Raw genomic sequence first — 27627 nt, 5'->3', positions numbered from 1 at the left:
ACGCGTTTCGTCTAACTGTCGTAGACTTGAGGGAGTTTTACAAGTTAACACGAAACGCCTGTATTTATATTCCATAGTCAGCGGCTTTTACTGGGGCCAATGACCATATAGGCTTGGCTAGACTTACGAACAGGAACAGGCGGAGTTGTGAAAAATTTTGAACACTTTTAAAGCAAGGGTAGAAAAATATGTGGGGGCCACGGTTTAAAGTTAGTGCTAACTTGTCAAACTTCCTGAAGAAGTCCACGACAGTTAGACGAAACACGTCGGAGAGTTAAGAAGTTTTACAACTACTGTTCGCAGAGTGCTGTTCACTAGTTTAGATTCTTAAAAAATGTTTAAAAAATAATTCTTCACATAGACATTAAAGCAGTAATATAATTTACAGTAATTGCTCCGATTCCTGTGGTACCTCACTCCTCCAAAATATTTGAGGAAATTGCATTTGCGAACGATGTCCGCGCGATGAGGCCCTTTCAATGCCGCCACAAATGTCAAAAAAATGTAACTCTTAAAGAGATTCAATCAACATTTTATTCACAGAATACAGTTATCAATGTTACATGCATGGCTTCATTCAGTTACATTGCGATTAATAAATCCTTGCCGCAAACAGGAATATGGCTCAATCAGCATCAAGCAATCATGCCCTCTTGATTACCAATAGTTCCCACGTGATTAAGAAAAAAATACTCTCTGTCTCAGCAAATCTGCATTCAGTAATTTTGCCCCGCATGTGATAAAACTCTGAACCATCATCAAAAGATCATTACTGTAGAACACTTAGAATAAAATAATGTTTAGACTCTAACTTGAAATGTGTTAGTAAGGGGTGGCTTCCGGGCAGTTGTCGAGAAGTTCAACGCTCAAATGCTGTGGCTGTTCTGCGCTTCACAGCTGCTCCAAGATTTACGGTACCGCAAAGCAAGATGAGGCGCAACCTTCTTGCAGTACCCGTTGGAAACTCTGTTCGGCTGGACTGTTCTGCCGATGGAAACCCTCGTCCTACCGTGAAATGGTATAAAGACGGAAAATTGTTTAAGGAAAGGAAACTTTATTCGAGTCGATGGACAACCTTGTTGAGTCTGAAGGACTTGGTTCCCTCTGACACTGGGTCATACATGTGTAATGTGAGCAACTCATACGGATGGATTAATCATACATACAAAGTAGACGTTCGTGGTAAGAGGAAAAATCCTTCAAATTTTTCTAGCTGACACAGACTCTGAAGAGTACTCACGGTTTTCTTTATATGAGAAAAAGAATCTTCAAACTCTTGTGGTCAATATAAATCCCATTTAAAAAGTCAAATTAAAATAAACATTACAAGTAACGAAACAATGGATGTTTTTGGGTTACATTGACAGTATTGACAGTATTCTCTTTTAAATTTTTTAGAACGAGCTCGTGCTGAACCAGTCGTTCTACCCATGGAAAATGTCACAGTTTATCGAGGAGAGAATGCCAGCTTAACATGCAAAGCATTAAGTGATTCCGTGCCTCATTTCCAGTGGTTAAGGTGGTTTCCTGTACGTTCCAACGGTTCGGCCAACAGTTCGGTAAACGGTTCAATTGAAAGTCCTCACTACGAAATCGTGAATAAAGGAGAAACAGACCAACTTGTAATTGTGCCACCAAGTAGTGGCAAAAAGTTTGATTTCCACGGAGTGAAGTTGACTTTGTTAAATGTCACAAAGAGGGACGAAGGCAAATACACCTGCATGGTGAGAAATGCTGTTGGTTACGCAGCCGAACATGCTTACATCATTGTCCAAAACATCGGTAGGTAAAACTATAATAAGATTACTAGTTCTTAATAATTTTTGTTATCATTCACTTTATTATGATCAGATTTTAGGGGCTTTCTGTGATTTGCTCATAGCAGCTGTTTTTCTTACCACATTTTAACGTGATCTGTGATATGTTACTGAACAGACGCACGGCAACATGGAATTTATTTGTTAACCTTTTAACCCCTAAGAGTGACTAGCGTCTAATTTCTCCTTATAATATCACCCTTGAATCAAACATTAAGGTGAGAGAATAGAGGAAATGATCACCAACTAAAGCAGCTCTTGATTATCCAACAAGTTCTCCATGTCAGCACCTTACGAATAGTGAATAGTGTGGAGAATGTGGATACTGATGTTAGGGGGGTGAAGGGTTAATCCGTTAGGTGTATTTTATTGTCCATGAAGCCTTTGTAAACAGCTTTCTTTTCTTGAGAGTCTCCTTCGTCTCGGGAATCACGGAGGGTCGATTTTTGCACGACTACGTGCTGTATTTAGTCGAAAAAGCTTGCGCTACCGAGCGGCCTGTGGCCGTTTCAATCACTTTTATTTGGGTTTAGAACACTCAGTTACAGTGTTTGTGTCGTGACTCTGTTCAGTTTCACTTGGATGTTAATAAATCAAACACGGGCCAATTAAAAAAAGCGGCTGCTTTATGATAGCTGATAATTTGCTGAAAATTGTTGCCAACCGAGCATAACTCTTTTTTTTTCACTTTTTTAATTCGTGAAGATGAAGGAAAACCAACTGAACCTCAGAAAACTGAAAGCACCACAGATGGTAAGTGTAGCCGTGAAAAACGGATATGATTCCTTTTTAAAATAACATTTGTTATTTCTCTATCTCAGAAAAAAAAGAAGCACCATCCTTCACATTTCGGGTACTTATCGTTACTAAAAGACCGGTAATTATTCGTCGTCCTGGGGCACCCTGGGGAGGGGGGCTTCCTGGAAAAGGGGGGCCTGGAGGATTTTGTCTGCGTCACGATAAAATTCACCTGATTCCCTCTCATTGACAGTTAATTAGTAGTCAATTTTACGTAGTTCCCCCCCCCACCCCCTTTATACTTTGGCGACGAATGCTGTCCCTCTGTTCCCCCTGAAAACCACGTGATCCACCCTCAAAATCCTCTACCCCTCGCTCCAGGCTATAAATTATGAATGGTCGCCAGGTGTGCCAGTTGTTAAGCATGCACACGCCACGTAGTACACTACGTGCGCACTAAATATAAGAAAAGCTCATGAAAATCTTGACTGATGGTTGCTGCAAATAAGGATGACCATATTTTCGTTGGATGCACCTTTGTATTTGTGAATATCTTGCTTTCATGATTCTCTCCGTCTTGCCGAGCAAATGAAACACTTAAATGCGATATAACATGTATCAAGAAGCCTTCTTGTTCGTATTTTTTCAAACTAGACAGGAGCTTAATTCTGGCCTGAGGGAATGACTTTGGTATCAAACAGAATTATCGAAACGTTTTATTTCCTGTAAAAACACATAAAACATACCTCAAATAATTTTTGAGGGATATTTTGAAGGTAAAGTTCCTTTGTCGCATTTGGCAAAGACGAGCTCAATCCCAGTCGAAACCAGATTTTGTATCCTTCTTTGTTACGACGACTTCAATTACTAATAATTGAATATTCATTCGTTACTTGCTGTTTGGAGTAACTTATTGCGGTTCTAGCAACCTCGAGGAATTCTTGCCTTTCTCGGCAATTTTTGAGCAAAATATAAGTTAAGAGCACATATAAAGGACGAAAAAGTCAACGATTTCATAGAAAACTTCAATTTATACGAATTTCATGAATTGTTTGTTAACCTTTTGAACACATAACTTGTCACCGTGACAGCATTTCGCAGGCCTATTGCGATCGTTAAAATGACTTTCGGTAAGACGTCAAATGAACCATGTGTTCTGTTCCGTTTAACTAAAGAGTATTCTTAAATTTCGCCCATATTTGCAAGCAATCCTTTAAAGCTAGGTTTCTTGACCAGTGTTGTTAGTAATTATTGTGAAGGCGAAAAATAAGGCTTTAAATTAACATTTATATATAGATATCAACAAATTTTAGGTAGCAACGTTTTGGAATTTGGGCAATTTTTAAGCAACTTTTTAGCATTTCAGTGAGCAACTTTCCAGTGCTTTTACGAGCATGATCAGGACAGGCCTATTTGAGGGGCTTAGTCGAAGCTTGAAGTATTTAGACTTCTTTTTATGCCATGAGTTTAATAGTGGTCGAGTTGTGAAGATCCTTTCGACATTAGCAGGTCGTTTCTGTGGCCTATTTTAAATCTGTATTTTAAGAAAAAGGTTTAAATGTTTTTTGAAGTAGTGCTGGGGGAAAGGAAGGAATTCATTCAAGATGGAGAGATAAATATGTTTGGTTAATTTTTGTTTAGGTTTTACTGTTAGCCTGACATCCATCAGTTCTGAAAGCGAAGCAGTTGCGAAGACATCAATGGGTTGGACTGATAGAATAAGGTACCCGGCGGCTGTGATCGCAGTTTCAGTGGGCGTGGTCGTTCTCTTGATCATAGCTTCCGGTCTCTGTTATTGGCAGGTGAAAAAAGGCCGAGCGAGCTCGTCCGCAACGATGAAAAGCCGACACAACATCGGTTCACTTCAAGCGAAGTACGTAGTCCAGTCAAATGAGTACGTAATAGTGCCAGACCTAAAAGGACTTGGGAATGATTTTGGCACTAACTGATTGTAGATAAAAAGCCACATAAAAGAGAAACTCAAAAGTAAAGTTAAAAGAGAAAAAAGACCGAGGGGGAAAAATAACAGCATGACATCTAAAATTGCCCGACATGAAGAGCAATTATCACTTTGTTACATCTATTTGGAAATCGCAAAATACAGTCGCTCAATTATAGATTATTTCAGTTTCTACAAATATTTTATTGATTCAGTGATGAGCTGGTTTGGAAAAAGTTGTAAAAGCTGTCTTTCATTTTCCTTGCGATTTGATGGATTTCTTTAAATAAGCCTTGAATGGTTGATGTGTTTTAATAAAGTTGTCTCATTGACTTGGAAAAAGATGCGATTTAGAACATAAAGTGGTGCGATTCGTGGATAAATCGCACGATGAGAGCCTGTCAGATTGCAAGGATCACAACGGATTTCAAAATGGATGTAATAAACATAGTAAATTAACCATGAGCAGAATTTCAGTTTAGCAGAATAAATGAATAAAACTGCATACCCTCAAAGAAACACAAAAGGGTTTGTCAGGCTTTGTTCAAATTCAATTCTTCAGTTCAGTTTCGATTAGTTTTTTTCTATAACCGTGGAAGGGAAAGGATCAACGTTTTAGTTGTTAGAACCAGTTTCCTTGCCAAAGGGACCGCTCTTGTCTGCAGCATATTTGGTCTCGTCACGCAACGATGGACGGCTTCAAGGAGATGTTAGTAGGAAACGGTGCTCACACCTTAAGTGTTTTTTCTTTGACTTATTTCCTCGTGCGTTTCAATTTCATCCATAGTTAAAATGTTATTTTTGATTGATTTTGGTTGAAATAAAGTACCTTGTGGGTTTGAAACAAGAAACGTCATGATGTGAATCGTTAACAAAAAAAAAAGAGCAAAGGGAAATAGAACAAGGTCAAAGGGCTTGAGAGAAACATTAAGGGAGGAGAGGAAGGAATGGGAACATGGGTCGGGGGAGTAGAGCTGGGTCGGGTTTTCCTTCAGTGTCCCTCCTTCGTATCAGCCTTCTTTTGAAGGTCGTTCTCCAAATTTAACTTTCAAAGTATGCAACTTTGCGTGTACTATGATTGGTTATCACCAGCCCGATTTTAGCGCTAATAGCACAATGTTTGCATCACGCTTGTAATTGGACAGTGTAATAGGACAGTTAAATCGTGATGACGGCGGCTTATTACCTGACGCCCACTTACACCTCGTCAGAAAAAAGGGCAGCTAATTAGTAAGCATATTAAAATACCTCTTGTCGCAGCAATTTGATCACCCTTGATGAAGGCACTAGACAGGAGTGTCGAAACGTTGGGTCTATGAATTGTAACTTCTCGGTCACATTCATTTAATCTTTAAACCGGAGTAGCATCATACTATGTCTTAGTCAAAAGGACAGTTAACACGTCAGGCCTTGTAAATGTGGACAGAACGCGTCATGTGCGCGCGCTGTTGACTCGCATTTCTCCGAGTTAACTGTAGGTTATTTTTAATGAAAACGTACAACTGATGTCCAGCTTCTTTCTAAAATTTTGTTATATTTCTGATTAATTGATAACAGGACTTTATGTCGTCCAATTCTTTCTGCAATCATACTCGTAATTAACAAATAGAACTCCTGCTTTGCGGTCGCCCGATTTTGTCAATCACTCCTATGATTAAAGACCGAATTGGACTCCTCTTGGTCCTTCTACCATTATTAATCTTACAAGTTACGCGTTTATACCACAGCTCTAGTCTGAGCCTTCTACGGTTAGTTATTTTAGCTCGTCTCTTTTCTCTTTTATGTCGAAAACTTACTGGTAATGCAGTGTTTTGTTTTGCTTCGTGATGAGGTGTGCTCGAGGCTTGTCGGGTAATGTTCTTATGATAAGCTGTCACATCTGTGCAATCTTTTCTGAAAGCAGAATACAACTCTACTTCCTGAAATAGGTTTGCTGTCACGTCGTCCTAGAGTCCTAATTGGTACCCACAGATATTGTGATTGTCTAACGGGAAAAATTGCTTCCTCATCCTCTTATCCAGAGATGAATTTGTACCTGGCTGATAATCAGATCAAGATTTAGCAAAATTCGTTCAGACATTTCTTTGTTTCCTTCAGTTCAACAAGAAAAAAAGTAGAAATATCAGTTAATCAAAGAATTGACGTTTGATAAGAAACGAAACCGTTATAAACCACTTTGATTCATATTGCTTTCTCCGAGGCTGACATGCTCTTTGGTTTGTTTTCAAATTTTCAGGCATTTTTAAAGATGCTGATTAGCGATGAAATAATTGCATTTGCCCTTAAGTGGGTGCTCGTTCCAACTAGTGTCCAATTAAGACTAAGCAGTTGTTGAGTCCAAACAAATTGGAAGACAAGTTTATTTACCAAAACTAAATAGAACTAAAAGAGGTTATGGCTTTTCATTTTCCAGGCAAGAACAGGCATTCTTGAATACTATCGTTCGAGAAACCAGCACTGATTTTTGGATTGGCCTTTATGGCTTGATCTGGGAGGACTCTTTTCTTTTGGACAGATACCAATCCTCGCAGATACACCAACTGGAACGTCAGTGAACCCTCAAAACATAACCAGTCCATGGAATGCGTACTCATGAATCCTCATAAAGATGAAGGAAGATGGAGGACTGCGTCATGTAGTCAGAGGAACGGGTTTATCTGTGAGACAGGTTCGTTAAGAAGAAAATGATTTTATGAACTGGCTATAAAGTACACAACCATCGAGGGAAAATGTTCGCACAAAATAAGTAAATATAAAGATGTCAAATTAACGTAGGAAAGAGGGGAATCTGACTTCAGGTGAGAATTTGAACCCAACACTTTCCGATGACAGGTCACCTTCAAGCTTTCAAAAAAAATCATCGGTGTAATAGGCCTCGTGTAACGTTGGGGTCATAGGTGACATATGTCCTGGGTTCTACCAGGATCAGCCTCTGTAAGTGCGTCCTGTGGGTAAAGGAGGTACGTATGGTATGTCACATTGGAGCACTTTTCGATTGAGCGTCGTGAAATCAAAACCAAAGCAATCTCAAAAGCCAAACTGGCATAGAAAGAAAAATATCACGGGCAGGCATCTAATGCGAACTCGAAGTAAAAACAAGCAAACTGTATGAAGCGCAGGAAAACGAGGGTGATCAAGTCGCAACTGGTTTTAGTTTTGAATCTGATTGAGGTAGCAGATGACCAGTTTTGGTATTTGAACAGAGACACGCTTGTTTCGTTTTATTTTAATTTGTTGGGCTTTTCCTCTTACAAATCCCTATGTTGTGAAACATGTTCACTGAAGGGGTTGATGGAAATGACTGTTAGAGATATAGTCTGGCGACATGACCAGCATTAATGGTAGTTTGAATAAAATAAGATTATGATCGAGCGATAAAATGCAAATAACGGGTAACCATAAAAACAACTACATATGTATAGAAAATAAGGAAATGTGTGAATAAGGTTAAAGATATAAAGAGTTTGTTAGCTTATACTCTCTCTCAGTGTATGCTTTTTTAATTCCTGATGAAATTATTTGTCTGGGTTGTGTTTTCAAGAAAAATCACTTAATGCCATTTAGTTCACTCGCATATACTGAGGGTTTTTCTTTGTAATTCACAGAGGCTCTTCCAATTCTTCCAACTCATGACCAACAGCCTGGTGAGCTTTTTTAATATGTTATCCAACTAACCCTCCTAACGATAATTTAATGGAAAGTTGAATTTAACCGTTACCGTTGACTGTGCTTTTTTCTTTTGTTTGTTTGTTGGTTCGCAACTTCGTAACTTGGCGTGCAAGTTGCTTACTTCGGACCACATCTTGGTAACTTGCAATGGCAACATAATGACATGCAACTTGCAATTGCAACCTAAACTTGCATGGCATCACTTGGTGCCTTACAATGATAACATAACAACTTGCAATGGTAACTTAGTAAATTGCAAAGGTAATCTAGTAACTTACCGTGGTATTTTAGTAACATGTCATTTGCAGTGGTAATTGAGAACTTTGAAATGGCAATTTAGAAATTTGCTATCTTATTCTAATACCTTTTAATGGTATTTTAGTGACTTGCAATAGCAACTTGACAATTTGCCATAGCAATTGAAATGACAATTTAGGAATTTGCCATCTTATTTTAGTAACTTGCAGTGGTAATTTAGTAACTTGCAAAAGCAATTTGATAACTTGCCATGGTATTTCAGTATCTTACAATAGCAACTGAGCAATTTGCAGTGGCAATTTAGTAGTTTGCAAAGGCAATTTAAGAATCTGCCTTTGTATTCCTGTACCTTGTAATGGCTATTTAGTAAATTGCATTAGCAATTTATTGACTCGCCATGGTATTTTAGAAACTTACACCAGCAACTAAGCAATTTGTAGTGGCAATGTAGTATGTTGCAATGGCAATTTAGGAATTTATCATCTCATTTTAATAACTTGCAATGGACACATAACTTGCCATGGTAATTTAGTAACTTGCAAAAGCAATTTGATAACTTGCCATGGTATTTCAGTATCTTACAATAGCAACTGAGCAATTTGCAGTGGCAATTTAGTACGGTTTGCAAAGGCAATTTAAGACTGAATTTGCCTTTGTATTGTTGTACCTTGAAATGCCTATTTAGTAAATTGCATTAGCAATTTAGTAACTTACTCCAGCAGCTAACCAATGGCAGTGGCAATGCAGTACGTTGCAATGGTAATTTCGGAATTTGTCATGTTATTTTACTACCTCCCTATAGAAACTTATTAACTTCTAATGGCAGTCTAATATCTTGTTGTGGTTATTCTTATAACTTGCAGGTGCAGCTCAGTAACTTGCGATGACCCCTGATTAAGTAATTTGCCCTGGCAACTTACTGACTTGCAATGGCAATTTTGTAACATCCATGCAGTGGCCATTTACTAACTTGTCTAAGCAAACGATCGCGAATCAATCACGTTATGCGGGGCGTGACGAGAATTTTAGTTTATCTTTACACTTGCGTTTAAGATGCTCATAAGGAAGTCGGATGACCAGATAATTTAGTTCCCTGAAGGGGCGCACGACCACTTGTCAAAAAGGACGAGGACTCTGCGAACGACATTGACAACCTTCAGGACAATTTGTAGGAAGTATTTATCTTTAAACCTCATCTTCTAACATTAAGTTTGTGTTTTTTCTTTTTCAGTATGGCTGTTCAGCCTAAACTCAGCCACACATTACTGGCGAGTTATGAAATGCGAGACAGTAATTTTGCAGTTTCTTTTTAAAGTGCCATGAATTTCGTAAACGGGTCACAGAGTCAGGTTCATTGTTGGAGATTTCTTTAACATTTCCATCCATGGTAAAGCAGTTGCGCATGGTCACTGAATTTTCTGAGATATCTGTGGCGACAATTGAAAATGGAGATAAAAAAGATCAAATTTTGATGAAAAGGAAATAATGTTGGAGTGATGTAATTATTTTAGTTACATGAATATTAACTGATACTGGGAGATCTAAGAATATTCAAAAGAATGTAAAATTTTTTTGAAAATTTAGAACTCATCATAGGCCAAATAAACAAGATTCTTAGAAAAAGAAATGTATGTTGATGAAAAAAGCTAAGCAACCTTTTTACCAGTTTTATATGTTGAAAACACACACACATGCAGATTTCTTATAAACCTGTATTTCAAGCCTGCCATGACTTCAAAATTTTGATGCACACCTCAAAAGGAGAAGAAATAAATTTCAAGTTTCGATTTATACAGCTTAGGTTTGTCAGTTAAAATAGAGTCAAACAAAGAAATTTTCCCAACTAATTTGATAGGTTAGCCTACCTAGGACAATCAACTTCATGTACAAATAATATTAGTTGTGTTCTAATGATGCACAAAAGAACTATCTGTAGTAAGAGGGCAGGCTTTCCTTTCTTCATTAAAAAAATACTGAGGTTATCATCTTTCCATAAGCTCAGTGGAAAGTGGGAGTGAGAGAGACTGATAGTGACTTTGTTATTTGAGTAAAATTAATATCCAGAGAAGGATAAAAGGCAAGATATGGTCTGCACAACTTTCTTATTTCAATTTTATAACCTATTTAGCTAAGTCATTTATATTCTTGCTTTGTGCATTATGCAGATGCCAATTAATTTAACTTTCATGCAGGTCAAAGTAAAAGCATGAATTAAAATAGCAGAGCCCACTTTAATTTCAGTCCTAATTAAAGGGGAATCTTTGCTTTTCCAGTTTCCCGCCCTTTAAAACTCACATATCTTGTGACCAATTCCTTACATCAATGTTTAGTCTGGGTATGAGTATTGATAAGAAACACCATGCATTAATGAAAGTTTGAGCAAATGCAATTCAAATAAAAATATTACATGTTACAATGTGGCAACTTACACAGCAAAATTATGTAATCACACAATGCCAAACAAAGAAAATCAGATAACCTGTATCAACTTTTGAGGACTTGAGGTAGAAAGAAATAAATATGGTAAACAGTTACAATTAATACAAAGTTGAAAGTTTAAAAGCTAAGAGATATACATTACAATCATCAAATCCTATGCATTTTAACAAAAAAGGGTTGGTTACCACTATAACTTCTCTCAAACATTCATACTTACAGGAAATTATTAATTTTTGTCACTAGGTGGTACTGTACTTACAATAGTTCCACTGACACAAATACATTTGCCTCAAGGTATCTCATAGCTTATGACTATACAGGTCATGTGGGTGGTTCCTGCTTGGGGACTGACATTTCAATTACCTCATCAAACTGTAATCATCAGAATTGCAAGTCAAGTTGTATTTACCAAGTGCCCAAGTTTCAAATTTAAAGTAGTAACCTATTTGTTACAGTCGAGTTCACTCCTTTTTGAGGCCATCTTCAGCTTGATCATCCTGTGTTACATGTGAAAACATCAAATGTTACTCACATATTCAAATACTTGGCTGCTTGAATCAAAGTTATAATGTTTTTAGTAACCTTCTTCCTTTAACAATTAATTTTCTGATATTGACTAGCATCTAATTTCCCCTTTCAATATCACCCCTCAATCAAACATTAAGGTTATGAGAATAAAAGCAATAATAATAAACTAAAGAACCTCTTGATTGTTAAAAACAATCACATAACGAAGTGTATTGAGAACAGTATGGAGAATTGGCATGCTGATGTTAGGGTGCAAAGGGTTAATAGTGCTTCAAAAATAGTAAATAATGTTGGAGAGAAAGAAAGAAAGTTCTTGAAACATTCTATGTTAAATGAAACTTTGTTATGAATATGTTAGTTGCGACAGCAATGAAAACATCTGTGAAGCTACAATAACAATTACTTTTCCATGTAAACAAACCATGATGAAGCATGATATGGATAAATTTAATTTCACACAGTTTGAATGTACAATTCGAAATCTAGTAAACTTACTAGTGAATAGGAAAAAGCTCTATATGTTTTTCCTGCTTCTGTCATTCTAAATATCACAAATCAATCATGCCACTACTTTAGTGTGATTTTTTTCAAGATGTGTACTTTTTCTTATGGTCATCTATTTTTAGTATCCATCTTTTAACAGCTGACATCTGAGAAGAATCAAGTCCACACTGGTGATTTAACACAGTGTAATCAAACCCTACAACTGATTAAATTTTATTTGATCAAAAACATGAAGGGCAATAGAGGAAGTTGGCTAGCACAATTCAAGTTTCCTTTCTTAAGTATTCTGTGATCATTTCTTCTACCATAGGGTAAAGTTTATAGTTTCCTTTATTTCATTGCCTTCTGTTCATCTGTTTGCTTTCATAACAATCTTAACTACTGTTGCCGACAAATGCAAGTAGCACATAAAATGTGTACAGTTATTAACACTTTAATTTCAGAGAGTGACTAGTATCTAATTTTTCCTTTCAATATCATCCCTAAATCAAGCATTAAGGTCATGAGAATAAAGGAAATGGTAATCAACCGAAGAACCTCTTGATTGTTGAACAAATTCTCCTTCCCAGCACATCAGGAAATGTATGGAGAACAGTATGGAGAATATGCATACTGATATTAGGGTGTAATGGGTTGAAGACATCAGGTAATCAGTTTTATATATGTAGAGTATTGCTTGAATATTATAATTGTGGTGAGTGCAAGTGCCTGGTAAACATTAGTCTATGGTCTTCTATTCTTCCACCTTGGAGGGTGCTTTGTGTACATAAAAATTGAAGTTGAGTGCCTTTACCAGCTTTTTTTGGCAACAAAGATCAACAAAGAACAACAGCCACACCAAAAAATATTTTCATGAAAGACATCTCTACGGTGGTAGGTACACACAACTGACATGTTTGAGTGAAGCATGTCAAGCATTAAGGTATGATTGTCAGTTTGATTTTCATTTCTTGCAAACAGCTTATTTCTACCAGCTTCGAAAACTTCTGTATCCCTGCTTTCAAAGAAAAGCATTTCCAATGAATATTTAAACATTAAAGGCATAAGCTACCAGCAACAGGTTATTCCATTATTCCATAACATCAGATTCATATCAAATTTTTTTTTACATTTGAAAGCATAAGAAATTTGTAATCATTACAATACAATGAAATCCCACATTTTAACTGTTTTAGTCCCACTAGTGACCTAAACAGAATTTCTCCTTACACTATCAGTACAATCAGTACAATATCAAGCAGACGAGTAATGAGAATTTTAAAAAAGATATCAATTAGAGGATAATTGGTTGATCCAATTCCAAATTCTCCACACAAACATCACATGAATTGTATGGCAGACAGTAAAGAGAATTACTAATAAAATCTTGAAAGTTAAATGGTTATGTAATCATATGTACCAGAAAGACTGTGACATATTCCAGTAAAGTTTTCTTATGTACAATGAAGTTTCAAACTCACTGAAATTAAGTTGACTTCATGATTCAGATTTTAGTGTAAAAAATGTGTAATATCTCTTAACATGGATGAAAAGAGAATGCCATTTATGAATTTTAAAATAGTAAATGCAAAAAAACTTAAGGATGGAATTTAAAGAGACTGATGAAATATGGCATATCTATTCACTGAGATATTAATCACTGGCTGGTACACAGAGATATAAAAGAGGCTTTGTGAAAAAAGACTAGGGCAATAAAATTAAAGGTTCAGGAGGAGCTTATGACATCAACTAGTTTACTGATGTTCTCACCTGAATTCAGTCTGTAAAGAGAACTCTGCAACACTTCTGTTTTATCTTCTCGCTCTTGAATTAAAACAAAACTTATTTATTTGCAGGCAGGTTAAGGAGGAAATTAAAGGAATGGATATAAGTTACATGAAAAGAAACCCCTTGCAATAAAATAAAGCAGAAGCATATTACTTACGTGTCTTTGCTTCTGAATAATAGGTTTTTTTTTAAGCAATTATCTACATAATTATGTAAACTGGGTGCAATGTACGGTCGTAAAAGCAATCATTTTATTCTAACCTTCCTTCTTCAAGGGTGCCTTGTGTAAAAAATCAAGTTCAGTACCTCTAGAGTCATAAGCCGGGCTTTTGGGGCTACAAAATAATAAAATCAATGCGTTATGCAGGTCAATTTATCGAAAGTCAATTAAATATAGTTTCCTAAAATCGTATGGAAAGTTTAACGTGTGCTTCACTTGTGTTACATATACGGATTTATCGTTGTAAATTACTGATGAAATTCCGAGAGTGTGACTAGATTAATTCAAAAGAAAATATCCAAGTAGATTACAGAAATGGTTTACAAGTTGTAAACTGATAATGCGTTCACAAAACCTCCCTAAATTATGGTGCCGATACGAATTTATCGTTCATAATCACTTATAAAATTCCAAAATTTTGCGCAGTCTGAAAGTGGGAACCCCTTGGGCAAATTATCCACTTTTCTGCTTCGAACTCTACGCTCCCCTCTCACGTTTTGCTGACAGAAAAGATCTGGCGCCGTTTAAGACAGCAAACATATCATGCGCTACTCGAAAAAATACTTGGGCAAAAGGGAAGTGTTTTTTTTGAGCGATGTTATCCCAGGCATAGCTGTCGTGACTCCCTAATTAAATCTGTGGCAGAACGTATGTAGAAAATTTATTTAAACACATCATTACCTCACGAAACGTTGACGAAATACGGCAACAATTTCTATATCCGTACTTGAATTACAATCACAAATGAACACATCACAGAAAGGTCTAAGGTATACCATGTTGATTTCAAGACTCTGATGAAGTTCACGACCCTTGTTTCAAATCCTCTTAAAAAACCTTGATTAGTAAGTATTGATAAGGCTAATAAGATCTGGGATTATTATGCAGGGGTCCATTCAACGAGGAACCCCAACAACGCAAATACTGATCCCTTTGATATTTAGATGATTCATTGGGTGCGCCATTAGAGGCCTGAGTTTTAATTAGGTCGTTCCAATCACAAATCACTGTCAAGGCTTTGGTGTGCATGCTTGCTTACAAGAGTTTTTACATTTAAGCTTCAAGGAATCATTGAAAACCATATGAAAACATTGTGCATAAGCGATAACATTTCCTAATACCTTTTAAATGATTTTCGCATGGTTTCGCAAGATTTTCGTAAATCTTGTACAATATAGGTGTGAATAAAAACCTAGATTTTATCATTACAAGAGCCTGAGTACGTGTAGATATGCCTCTAGGTTTTTTTAAGACTTCCGCCTTGTATGCCGGTTGTCTATCATTCGGGAAGCTTTTCTTTGTATGAGAAAATAAACCTGTCATTCTTTCTGTGACTCTGGCGAACCCTCCTCATTATCAAACGGAAGTGACTCTTATAGTACTTATAACTTGTTAATATCAGTTTCCTGCGTTTTATGTTGGCGTTCTGGTGTTCTCGGCATCGGAAACTTGTTTTGCTAAGTAATGCATTTTGTTTCGTTGAAACAATTAAGCAAGTTATGCATTTTGTTCAGTTGTGCCTTTTAAGTAAGTTTGACTGTTTGAACCGCTTCAGCCAATTAAGATAGATTATAAAATTTGTGAAGTTAAACTGTTCTCGCTGAAGTTTTGGTTTCGGTTTGACACGCTGCTGTTCCCGCGAACGCATTCAGTAGCATGTCAAACTTGAGTGACTCTGCTCTCCGCTTGTTCCCTTTTTTTTATTATTATTATTATTATTATTTAATTAGGTGTTGAATGTTACCAGACGACGGCCACCAAATCATGCTCGACTGTTTTTCAGAGTGATTGAAAATATATTTATTTTTAACCGCAAAATATGACATCTGCGGCTTACAGAAACTACTACATGACTTACATCAGTTTACAGATTAAACGACGAGAGCCGAAATACTGTATGTGCTAAAAACAAGTTGTATTTGCGTGCCAATAGTAAAAGCTGATTTGTTTTTATAGTAATATATCGGGATTATTATAAGTAAGAATCGTTGGGACCTTGTTCACTACTGACTGTCTGCCAAGTTTTGACCTAATGTAACCTTGATGTTTTGGTTGTGGTATGACTCTGTGCGTGATCTAGCGATGATTTTCAAATACTGACGTTATCTTTGACCTTAAGGGCTTGGAATCCAGCCAGAGTCAGAATCCGCTGGCTTCTGTACCATCCGGTGCAAGGTTATTTGTTTCTCCATGAAAAACAGGTAGGCAAATATAAATTGCTATCTTTGTAGCGTTGCTCCAAATTCTACTTTGTCAGTGTGTTGGTTTTCTCAAATATTTGACAGTCAATCATCTCCTTTTCCTTAACGGTCTCAAGACGAAATTACAATTAAAGCTGTTCAAGGAAGCTGTTCGAGAGATCACCCAAAGTAGGAGTATTTTCTTCGTCATGATACTAAGTGCACTCCTGTTCAAAGCGATTCTTGTTGCTGTCCTAAGCTTTCTGGATAATTGGCACGCGGATGCGTGTTCAGGTTGGTGTGAATTTACGTTCATTCTTATCCGCTGTCAAGAAGAAGGGTATTGTTCTAAGTGTATCCTTAGCCTTAAGCAACGATAGTTTAGTCATTGACACGGCAGAAAAAACAAGCGTTTACCGTACGGAAAACGAAGGTTGAATTTACGGAAAACGTGGCAATTTACTATCATTTACCCGTGTTTTGCCTATGGAAAATCCGACGTTTTCTGCGCGTTTTCGCATCGGTGAATCCCAGTATTCGTTCCATTATTCGGTAGTTTTCCTTCGCGGTAAATGCAGGTAAACAATTCATTTTCCGGCATTAACCGCTCGGTTAACACATGGCAAACAGCGTGTTTTCCTTTCGTTCATTTGCATTTTCCGAGTGAACAACAACGTATTCACCGGAGTTAACAGCTGAAAACACGCATTTTCCGGGAAGGTTAATGTGTGTAAATACGGGAAAACATAATATTTTCCAGAGTTTGCAGTTCGTATAACGTATAGAAAATGCCATGTTTTCTTTTGTTCGCAACCATTTTACGCCCGGTGAACGAAATGTTCACGAGAATTATCCAGTCGAAAGCATGCATTTTCCAACGTTTTTCCGCAATAGTGAATTCGAGAAATTTCGTGAAAACGCATTTTCAGGCGTTTTACCTTTTATTGTTGTTCGGCTAATCTATGGAAAACAACATGTATTCTGCCATTTTGCGCATTCCAACGTTATGTTCACTGGTATTAACCAGTCGAAAGCATGCATTTTCCGGTATTTTCTGTAACGGTGAATTCGTGCAAGGGATGCATTTTCCCGCGTTTACCGCCGCACGGTTAATTACTGTTCGTTAAATTTCACTTCCTGGACTCAGCTCTACTGCAGGTTCTCAAAGCATTTTGTCCTATTTCCCTCTCCCAGACAGGATTAGCACTCCTTTAATAATTCTTATCAAGTTTATTAATGCACAGTGATGTTAGCGGTACAATTTATTCAGAGCCCAAAACGGAGCCTGATAACAATCATGTTTGTCATCCTTATTTCACTTTACACATTTTTTCTCTCTAAAGCCAAGAGGCAAAACTTAACCCGTACAGTATAACTGATATTGTAAAATTGGAAGGATGACTGTCTGAAAAATTATGTGCGGGTCTATATATACAAACTATAGACATTTTGCAAAAATGAGTGTCAAGGTTTGAAGAAAATATAATTATGTGAACTTCATGTGCTGAGGGAATCAAGGCAACATTCTGAGAATACCACCTTACATTTAATTTTATACCTTAGATCTATTTTAAAAACTTCTAATGTTTGAAATTGGAACTGAAGAATAAATTTAATTGACTAAAAATACAACTAGCTGCAATTCAAACACAGAATTTTCTTAAACCTTAACTGTGAAGGCTGCATGTATCTTTGACTCGGATATATTAATTAAAACAGTTTGAGCCAGTTTGAAAATCATTGAAACTTCTAAAATATTAACTTAAAGAGAAAATATTTACTTGGACTGAGAAAATCTTAGAGTACTCCATCTGATGGAGAACAAGAGAACTCCAAAAGGAAAATGAAAATTGCCGCCACCTCTAAAATAGCAGATATGTCAAGGATTTTGGGCTCTTTAAAATGAGCATGATAAATTGTTCTCACTAATAAAAATTCACTTAAATGCACAATTATGTGATAATGTAGTGTGATGATGTTCAAAAATCTATTCATATAATGTGAATTGTTTGCCAAAAAACACCTGCATTCAATCCTGGACATAAGTGCCAAATGGTGGTCAGGGAAGGCAAAATATTCTAGAAACTGATTTCACTATCCACTGACAATAACTTAAATGTAGGCTGCTCAATTACTTAAATTGCTCAAAATATTACATGTTATACATGTATATGTTTACAGTCTTCAAACTCTCTTGTAATCAACCATGATTGTACAGAAGTCTCACTTCACATTTGCCAACTAAGGTGGTTTCTTGTGAGAAAATTGAAATCAGCAAATTGTTAAATTAAAAACTAAATTCATATAGAATAAAAGGATGGAGATGGTAGACCTACATCATCTGTATAATTGGGTAGAAATGTGGCAACTTTATAAGAGATGGTCCTAGGGAAGAGAGTTGAGTGACTGTATACTAAAATTAAAATTAAATTTAGGTGGTGGCCCAGAGCAATTTTTCTGGGATCTCTCTACTATTTCTATGACTTGGTCTACCAACCCTTCTGTTCACTGACTGCCTCTTTTGCTGATTCGTCATGGAAGACTTATACCTCTGGTCTAGTATATGGAAGAAGTTGGTAACTTCTTCTGTCCTCCAGGTAAGGGGCCTTGTTACCATTGATGTGGGATCTTCTTCATCAGACTCGTCTGAGGAGACAAGACTAGGATGCAGGGCCTCCAAAATTGGTTGTCTCTTCTCTTCTTCACTTGCCACTTTGAGTCTCTTATCCAGTTTCTAAAAGGGAAAATGTGAAATAAGTTTTTATAATACCGAATGGTGAGCAATTCCTACAATAAATTATTTGTAAAGCCCTTGTGTCACTGGTCAGAGTTGTTCTCGGCATAAAATGTTTTTTATCAGCAGATCTACAGTGTAATTTGAACCTTACCCTGTTTTTAGATGAAACTTGAATTCAAACCTTTTGAAATTTACTCAAACATACAAGCTGATAAGATAATAGAGTGTTAAAGAGCCAAACAAATTTTTTTACCCTTTTAATTCTTTGTCGCTTCTTTTGCTCCATCTGATAATGCTCGTAAGTACCATTTTCTTCCTGTCGTCTACGTTTCTTTGATGATGCAAAGTTTTGAGAAATAGCATCTAGATGAAACAATATCAATATATTTAGATTGACTGTGGATTGTTGCACGTTAATTAATAATCTTAAACTAGAATAAGTCTATCATGGTCATTCAGGCAGCCCGTTAAAAAGAATTCGCCTTACTTGCCTGGCAGCAAGGCCATCATATCATTATATCATACCCATGATATCGAAAAAGAGTAGATAATGGTCCAAGTTTCTTCTTTGTCGCATTTGTAGGAATTCCAGGTTCAAAATAAAATCCAGATACGCGCCATGTTTGGCAATTTTGACTCTTCCGATTCAAGCGGAAATTGACTGCATTCTGCATCTAAATTGGTTTAATTCAAAAGACTCACTCCATTTTCGCCAAACTTTGTGCCTTTTAATCAAGAGGAAGTTATGAAGACGATCTTCCAAAAAAAGTATGAAATGAACAGCTAACAACTATTATTTCCATATATTATAACATCCTTGTGGTGGCAACTACTTTGTCTACCGAGGAGTCTGAAAGTCTTAAGGATTGCAAAACAAACTCGAAAGGGAAAAAACTAGATCCATTTCAGCAACTCGATGATGTAAATGTCTATCATCATCAATTTGTGTTTTGTGTCGCCAAAAAAGCTTTCGATATTGTCTCTTTCTCTGCAATTTTGGGATTTTCTAGTTATGCTACGTCGAATAAATTCACGTTTATGTTTGTAAACAAATTTTGACTCGACTGAACAATTACCCCAATGTCGTAGACGAACATGAAACTGAAAGATACTTCCTGTATTTATTAACATATATTTCGATTATTAAGTTCTAGGTTCGCATCCTAAGCTTTAAAGAAAACAAATTCTCTGAAAAGGCAGGGGTGGTGAAAGGCAAAATCCAAAACTCCTAATTAGACCGTCAACAAATTTTCATTCATTTAAATCGGACTGACTAAGATTTTCAGGGTAATTTAGTGTTATCAACTGAGTTGATAATGTAACTTGGCCACCGTGAAGAGTTTAAAGGCTGACGTTTCGAGCGTTAGCCCTTCGTCAAAGCGATTGACGCTTTACTCTCCCACCGACGCAGCACTATAGTTTCTTTAGCAATTAACCCCCTTTATTCATTTGAAATCAGCTCGTTAGCCGAGGGGAGTTCCAGCCACGAACTCATTGAGAGACGATTTTTAGAGATTTATATTCTAATGAAGCGTAAATCAGATAATTTCAGTTTGATAATGAGCTGGTTCCATCTCGTGAAATAGGTTCAAGTCAGTCATCATCGACTTTTTGATAGCTTTTGTTAGATTTTTTGCTTACCCTGTAGGCTCTCATTGGCCAAATCATCGCTGTATTAAAAAATTGATCAGGTACATGGAATAAAGATTGATATAACGCGAATTTAGATTATTAACGTACAACACCAGGACTTACGAATTTTCTTTCATTGGAAAACTGGAATTGACAGAAGTGGAAAAATCATCATACAGTGTGTTTATGGAAGTATGTGAACTTCATAACGTATATTCTGAAATGTGACCTGTCAGTCAGTATATAATTATGATAGTATCGGCGATGGAAAGTGACGCAGTCAGCTGATAGATGCGTCACAGTTATGTCAGGGTTGCCGCATTCTCTGCGTCAGGGTTACTGTTTTAGGGGAGTCTACAAGGGAAAAAGCTTTATACATCGGTTCCCAGTATTTGTTTCCGTGTTTGCTCGCCTGTTGAGAGAGTCGTTAGTAAGAACACTGAATTTAATATGTAATTTTTACAGGATTACCGTTACCTCTACCAAACATTAATATTTTAATTGCGGGTGTTCGAGTAATGTGGATCTTAGTGATGGATCAGGAAGGGCATCTTTGGTGTTTCGGGTTGAACTCACAAAAATTTTGCTTCTTTTTCAGTTCCTAAAATTCGTGAAAAGGAAGGAAACGAGATAAAAATCATCGAGGTGACCAGCGGTGAGGATGTTAAACTCACTTGCCAGATCAGAACCGTTGGTCAGACCTCAAAACCAAGGTATTACTGGCTCAAAGACAATCAGACGCTCATTCCATCGAGTCATCAACGTCTGAGGTTAAAACTCTACAGATACCTAGAGATAAAAAGAGCCAAGAAAGAGGACGCCGGCTTCTACACCTGTGTCGCAGTAAATGACTGTGGCGAGAATTCTTTTACAATGCACCTATTTGTCGGAAGTAAGTAAACATTTGCGACCATTTGAGCTGTTTTAAAAATACAAGTACGCATGTGATTTATAGCGGTATCCTGGGCAGCAAAGTTCTTTTATACTAGTTGTGTGCGACAAACTGAGGTGATGTCAGTTTAAGTAGGAGTTGCTGAGGTAGGCAAATAAGAAGGGAAAAGATGGTAATTTCATACTTGCCATCACAAAAAGTTATTTCCGACGAAGGTGCAATGTTTCCTTTACGATTGCTTAAAGTATTTAACTGAGACAGCTGGGAGTTCAAAATCCGGTCAGGACGTGAATAGAAAGATTCAGATGTGTGTGGCCTCAGATAATCTGCATCACAAAAGCATTTTCCATCTAGATAATTTCTTGTGTTTTTCTCTTTAAGCTCCAGCACTGAATGCCAACAAAATTACAGTAGGAGGTAAGACAGATGTGCTTTCATTTCTAATTGGAAGAAATTAGTGAAAGATGAATATAGAAGCAGTTTAGTTGATACAGGAGTCGATATTGATGTTCTTTGAAATAGAGAAAAGCAACCTTCCTCTGGAAGACAGTCTCAATGGGGTGATGGCTTTTACGGCTAACGTAACGTTACGGCTAATTTTGGCCAATCAACGGCTAACGGCTAAATTTTTGGCTGTTGTAAGGCTGTCGGATAACTCCATTAACACCCTCCGAGAAGAAAACTGATGATGAAAAAAAATTATCAAGAAATTGTAATCTCTTGAAAAAACATTGATGAAGTGTTGAAGCTCATCTACAATACCCAATCAAAAGTTAAGATTTGTAAATCCAATTTAAAAAAATAATATTTTAGCAATCGCATATGTTATCCAGTAAATTTCGTAATTGTTCTACGCTTTGTGCGTTAAACATTAACTCGGGAGTAGAAAAGGCCAAGATATGATTGTTGATTCTCCCCTTTAGCTGCTACATGCATTTCCTTATAAATGCCGGAGGAAAGAGAATTTGGTGTTAGCAACTTCTAAGTGTTCTCATTGCCTGTTTGCTGGATAATGTGTGGATATTATACCGGGGAAGTTACATGTTAATCACATGTGGGAGTTAAAGGGCAAACAGGTTTTGGGTCAGAGTGATGTATTGCTGTAGAACATCGATTCAACGAAATGCCAAGGGACCAGGGAAATTGCTTCGTTATATTGAGGGTTCTTTATATCGAAAACCTCGATTTAACGAATTTGCGGAAAAAAGCCAAAATGTTCGTTATGTCGTGGCATGGTTAATATTGCTTTTTAGGTACCACAAGAATCTGAGCAATTACGGTAAATAATATTAGTGATTTAATGTCTACGTTAAGAATTATTTTTGAAAACAGTTTTTAGAAATGTAAACTAGTGAGCAGCACTCTGCGAACAGTAGTTGTAAAACTTTTTAATCCTCCGATGCGTTTCGTCTAACTGTCGTAGACTTCTTCGGGGAATTTTACAAGTTAACACGAAACACCTGTATTCATAAGCTGTTGTCAGCGGCTTTTACTGGGGCCAATGACCGTATAGGTTTGGCTGGACTTACGAACAGGAACAGGCGAAGTTGTGAAAAATTTTGAACATTTTTATAGCAAGGTGAGAAAAATATGTAGGGGGCCACGGTTTTAGTTTCGTGTTAACATGTCAAACTTCCTGAAGAAGTCCACGACAGTTAAACGAAACACGTCGGAGAATTAAGAAGTTTACAACTACTGTTCGCAGAGTGCAGCGATTACTTGTTTATTACATAAATGGCAAAATATATGAGGGAATTGCATTTGCGCACGATTTCCGCGCGATGAAGCCCTTTCAATGCCGCCACAAATGTAAAAAAGAAAGTAACTCTTAAAGAGATTCAATGAATACTTTATTCTCAAAATACAGTTATCAACGTTACATGGCTTTATTCAGTTACATTGCAATCAATAGATCTTTGCCTCAAACAGCAAAAAAGCTTCATCAGCATCAAGTAATCATGCCCTCTTGATTACCAAAGTGCCCTCGTGATTAAGAAAAAATGCCCTCTTTCTCAGCCAATCCTCACTTAGTTATTTTGCCCCGCATGTGATAAAGCTCTGAACCATCACCATATGACCAGTACTGTAGAACACCTAAAATAAAATAATGTTTAGACTGTAACCTAAAATGTGTTAGAAAGGGGTAGATTCCGGGCGGTCGTCGAGAAGTTCAATGCTCAAATTCTGTGGCTGTTCTGTGCTTCACAGCTGCTCCAAGATTTACGGTGAAGCAAAGCAAGATGAGGCGCAACTTTCTTGCAGTACCAGTTGGAAACTCTTTAAAGCTGGACTGTTCTGCCGACGGAAACCCTCGTCCTACCGTGAAATGGTACAAAGACGGAAAATTGTTTAAGGAAAGGAAAGGGGGCAACAAACTGTATTTGAGTCCATGGACAACCTTGTTGAGATTGAAGGACTTGGTTCCCTCTGACACTGGGTCATACATGTGTAATGTGAGCAACTCATACGGATGGATTAATCATACATACAAAGTAGACGTTCATGGTAGGAGGAAAAATCCTTCAAATTTTTCTAGCTGACACAGACTCTGAAGAGTACTCACGGTTTTCTTTATCTGAGAAAAAGAATCTTCAAACTCTTGTGGTCAATATAAATCCCATTTAAAAAGTCAAATTAAAATAAACATTACAAGTAACGAAACAATGGATGTTTTTGGGTTACATGGACAGTATTGACAGTATTCTCTTTTCAATTTTTCAGAACGAGCTCGTGCTGAACCAGTCGTTCTACCCATGGAAAATGTCACAGTTTATCGAGGAGAGAATGCCAGCTTAACATGCAAAGCATTAAGTGATTCCGTGCCTCATTTCCAGTGGTTAAGGTGGTTTCCTGTACGTTCCAACGGTTCGGCCAACAGTTCGGTAAACGGTTCAATTGAAAGTCCTCACTACGAAATCGTGAATAAAGGAGAAACAGACCAACTTGTAATTGTGCCACCAAGTAGTGGCAAAAAGTTTGATTTCCACGGAGTGAAGTTGACTTTGTTAAATGTCACAAAGAGGGACGAAGGCAAATACACCTGCATGGTGAGAAATGCTGTTGGTTACGCAGCCGAACATGCTTACATCATTGTCCAAAACATCGGTAGGTAAAACTATAATAAGATTACTAGTTCTTAATAATTTTTGTTATCATTCACTTTATTATGATCAGATTTTAGGGGCTTTCTGTGATTTGCTCATAGCAGCTGTTTTTCTTACCACATTTTAACGTGATCTGTGATATGTTACTGAACAGACGCACGGCAACATGGAATTTATTTGTTAACCTTTTAACCCCTAAGAGTGACTAGCATCTAATTTCTCCTTATAATATCACTCTTGAATCAAACATTAAGGTGAGAGAATAGAGGAAATGATCACCAACTAAAGCAGCTCTTGATTATCCAACAAGTTCTCCATGTCAGCACCTTACGAATAGTGAATAGTGTGGAGAATGTGGATACTGATGTTAGGGGGTAAAAGGTGAATCCATTGGGTGTAATTCATTTTCCGTGAAGCCCTTGTAAACAGCTTTCTTTTCTTGAGAGTCCCCTTCGTCTCGGGAATCACGGAGGGTCGATTTTTGCACGACTACGTGTTGTGTTTGCTCGAAAGAGCTAGCGCCACTAAGCGGCTTAGGTTTTATTTGGGTTTACAGCACTCAGTTACAGTGTTTGTATCGTGACTCACTTGGATGTTAATAAATCAAACGCGGGCCAACTGAAAAAAGTGACTGCTTTATGATAGCGGATCATTTACTGAAAATTATTTCCAACCGAGCATAACTTATTTTTTTCTCTTTTCTAATTCGTGAAGATAAAGCAAAACCAAATGAAGCTCAGCGAACTGAAAGCACCACAGATGGTAAGTGTAGCCGTGAAAGACGGACATGATTCATTTTTTAAAATAACATTTGTAATTTCTCTATCTCAGAAAAAAAAGAAGCACGATCTTTCACATTTCTGGTACATATCTAAAAGACCGGTTATTATTCGTCGTCCTGGGAAGGGGGGGGAGGCACCCTGGGGAGGGGGGCTTCCTGGCAAGGGGGGGCTTGGAGGATTTTGTCTGCGTCACGATAAAATTCACCTGATTCCCTCTCATTGGCAGTTAATTAGCAGTCAATTTTTGTAGTCCCCACCCCCTTTGTACTTTGGCGACGAATGCTGCCCCTCTGTTCCCCCTGAAAACCATGTGATCCACCCTCAAAATCCTCTACCCCTAGCTCCAGGCTATAAATTATGAATGGTCGCCAGGTGGTACACTACGTGCGCACTAAATATAAGACAACGCCTACCTCAGAGAATTTTTGAGGGATTTGCTGAAGGTTAAGTTCCCTAGTCGCATTTGGCAAAGACGAGCTCAATACCAGTCGAAACCAGATTTTTTACCTTTCTTTGTTACGACGACTTCAATTACTAATAACCTGTCGTCACCCTCAGATCAAAGCAACAACTTACTATTTGTAGTCAGATCCCTTTACGCGGAACTACCTACTGAAATTTGTCTCGCTTCGTAGCTCAATAGGTATTAGCGCTCATTTGATATTTGAGAGTAGGTCTGTCCTGATTGTGTTCAGCAACATTTGAGCAACTTTTGGCGTTTAGAGTAACTTTTTGCGGTTGTAGCAACCTCGAGGAATTCTCGCCTTTCTCGACAATCTTTGAGCAAAATATAAGTTTAGAGCACATATAAAGGACGAAAAAGTCAACGATTTCATAGAAAACTTCAATTTACACGAATTTCATGAATTGTTTGTTAACCTTTTGAACACATAACTTGTCACGTGACAACATTTGGCAGGCCTATTGAGATCCTTATCTAAGATTTTAACAGATAATCGGCTAAAATGACTTTCGGAAAGACGTCAAATGAACCATGTGTTTTCTTCCGTTTAACTAAAGAGTATTCTTAAATTTCGCCCATATTTGCGAGCAACCCTTTAAAGCTGACTTTCTTGACCTGTGTTGTTAGTAATTATTGTGAAGGCGAAAAATAAGGCTATAAATTAACATTTATATATAGATATCAACAAATTTTAAGTAGCAACTTTTTGGAATTTTGGCAATTTTTAAGCAACTTTTGTAGTGCTGAGGAAAAGGAGGGAATTCACTCAAGATGGAGAGATAAATATGTTTGATTTATTCTTGTGTAGGTTCTACTGTTAGCCTGACATCCATCAGTTCTGAAATTGAAGCAGTTACGCAGACGTCAATGGGTTGGACTGATAGAATAAGGTACCCGGCGGCTGTAATCGCAGTTTCAGTGGGCGTGGTCGTTATGTTGATCATAGCTTCCGGTCTCTGTTATTGGCAGGTGAAGAAAGGCCGAGCGAGCTCGTCCGCAACGATGAAAAGCCGACACAACATCGATTCACTTCAAGCGAAGTACGTAGTCCAGTCAAATGAGTACGTAGTAGTGCCAGACCTAAAAGGACTCGGGAATGATTTTGGCACTAACTGATTGTAGATAAAAAGCCACATAAAAGAGGAACTCAAAAGTAAAGTTAAAAGAGAAAAGGGGCCGAGGGGGAAAAAATTACGGCAAGACATCTAAAATTGCCCGACACGAAGAGTAGTTATCACTTTGTTCCATCTATTTGAAAATCGCATAATACAGTCGCTCAAATATAGATTATTTCAGTCTCTACAAACATTTTATTGATTCAGTGATGAGCTGGTTTGGAAAAAGTTGTAAAAGCTGTCTTTCATTTTCCTTGCGATTTGATGGATTTCTTTAAATAAGCCTTGAATGGTTGATGTGTTTTAATAAAGTTGTCTCATTGGCTTGGAAAAAGATGCGATTTAGAACATAAAGTGGTGCGATTCGTGGATAAATCGCACGATGAGAGCCTGTCAGATTGCAAGGATCACGACGGATTTCAAAATGGATGTAACAAACATAGTAAATTAACCATGAGCAGAATTTCAGTTTAGTAGAATAAATGAATAAAACCGCATACCCTCAAAGAAACACAAGAGGGTTTGTCAGGCTTTGTTCAAATTCAATTCTTCAGTTCAGTTTCGATTAGTTTTTTTCTACAACCGTCGAAGGGAAAGGATCAACGTTTTAGTTGTTAGAACCAGTTTCCTTACCGAAGGGACCGCTCTTTTCTGCAGCATGTTTGGTCTCGTCACGCAACGATGGACGGCTTCAAGGAGATGTTAGTAGGAAACGGTTCTCACACCTTAAGTGTTTTTTCTTTGACTTATTTCCTCGTGCGTTTCAATTTCATCCATAGTTAAAATGTTATTTTTGATTGATTTTGGTTGAAATAAAGTACCTTGTGGGTTTGAAACAAGAAA

General features: G+C 37.3%; 4 protein-coding genes and 2 long non-coding RNA genes across 8 annotated transcripts in view; 3 read left to right on the top strand and 3 right to left on the bottom strand.

Moving 5' to 3' along the window:
• Window positions 1-5345, top strand: part of LOC113684947 (uncharacterized) — a 59039-nt gene extending 53694 nt beyond the window's left edge. For both annotated transcript variants that reach the window (XM_089196411.1, XM_089196412.1), the window contains exons 10-13: window positions 898-1182; window positions 1399-1782; window positions 2523-2570; window positions 4197-5345. In XM_089196411.1, the coding sequence (XP_089052537.1) occupies window positions 898-1182; window positions 1399-1782; window positions 2523-2570; window positions 4197-4504 (1025 nt within the window). In that variant the 3' untranslated portion in view covers window positions 4505-5345. The remainder of the gene's footprint in view (window positions 1-897; window positions 1183-1398; window positions 1783-2522; window positions 2571-4196) is intronic.
• LOC149050353 (uncharacterized) overlaps window positions 1-21015 on the bottom strand; it is a 25741-nt gene extending 4726 nt beyond the window's left edge. Inside the window, exon 1 of the long non-coding RNA XR_016183659.1 lies at window positions 19284-21015. This is a non-coding gene — a long non-coding RNA (uncharacterized LOC149050353). The remainder of the gene's footprint in view (window positions 1-19283) is intronic.
• Window positions 6722-11899, top strand: LOC149050356 (uncharacterized). Its single transcript, XR_016183658.1, has 3 exons — window positions 6722-7162; window positions 8100-8138; window positions 9653-11899. It is a non-coding gene; the product is annotated as an uncharacterized LOC149050356 (long non-coding RNA).
• On the bottom strand, window positions 10790-15016 carry LOC149050355 (uncharacterized). 2 transcript variants are annotated; one of them, XM_089196440.1, is made up of 4 exons: window positions 14561-14974; window positions 13921-13994; window positions 13642-13695; window positions 10790-11357 (listed from the first exon to the last, which is right to left on the bottom strand). In XM_089196440.1, exons 1-4 carry the CDS (start codon window positions 14656-14658, stop codon window positions 11353-11355), a joined length of 231 nt encoding a protein of 76 aa, XP_089052566.1. In that variant the 5' UTR covers window positions 14659-14974; the 3' UTR covers window positions 10790-11352. The 2 variants fall into 2 exon arrangements, with proteins under 2 accessions (XP_089052566.1, XP_089052565.1); XM_089196439.1 differs by lacking the exon at window positions 10790-11357 and adding an exon at window positions 11817-12886 and having other exon boundaries at window positions 14561-15016.
• On the top strand, window positions 15305-27627 carry LOC113684962 (fibroblast growth factor receptor-like 1). Its single transcript, XM_089196424.1, has 8 exons — window positions 15305-16080; window positions 16197-16353; window positions 21027-21320; window positions 21702-21737; window positions 23529-23825; window positions 24042-24425; window positions 25139-25186; window positions 26478-27627. Exons 2-8 carry the CDS (start codon window positions 16269-16271, stop codon window positions 26783-26785), a joined length of 1452 nt encoding a protein of 483 aa, XP_089052550.1. The 5' UTR covers window positions 15305-16080; window positions 16197-16268; the 3' UTR covers window positions 26786-27627.
• Window positions 17447-19220, bottom strand: LOC149050354 (uncharacterized). The gene is made up of 2 exons (XM_089196438.1): window positions 19050-19220; window positions 17447-18793 (listed from the first exon to the last, which is right to left on the bottom strand). The coding sequence occupies exons 1-2, from the start codon at window positions 19080-19082 to the stop codon at window positions 18491-18493; spliced, it is 336 nt and encodes a 111-aa protein (XP_089052564.1). The 5' UTR covers window positions 19083-19220; the 3' UTR covers window positions 17447-18490.

This window comes from Pocillopora damicornis, chromosome 2, assembly GCF_964200805.1.
Source record: "Pocillopora damicornis chromosome 2, jaPocDami1.2, whole genome shotgun sequence".
In the NCBI taxonomy this organism is placed as follows: Eukaryota; Metazoa; Cnidaria; class Anthozoa; order Scleractinia; family Pocilloporidae; genus Pocillopora; species Pocillopora damicornis.
Note: the sequence above shows the minus strand (reverse complement) of the source record. Positions and strands in the feature narration are given on the sequence as shown.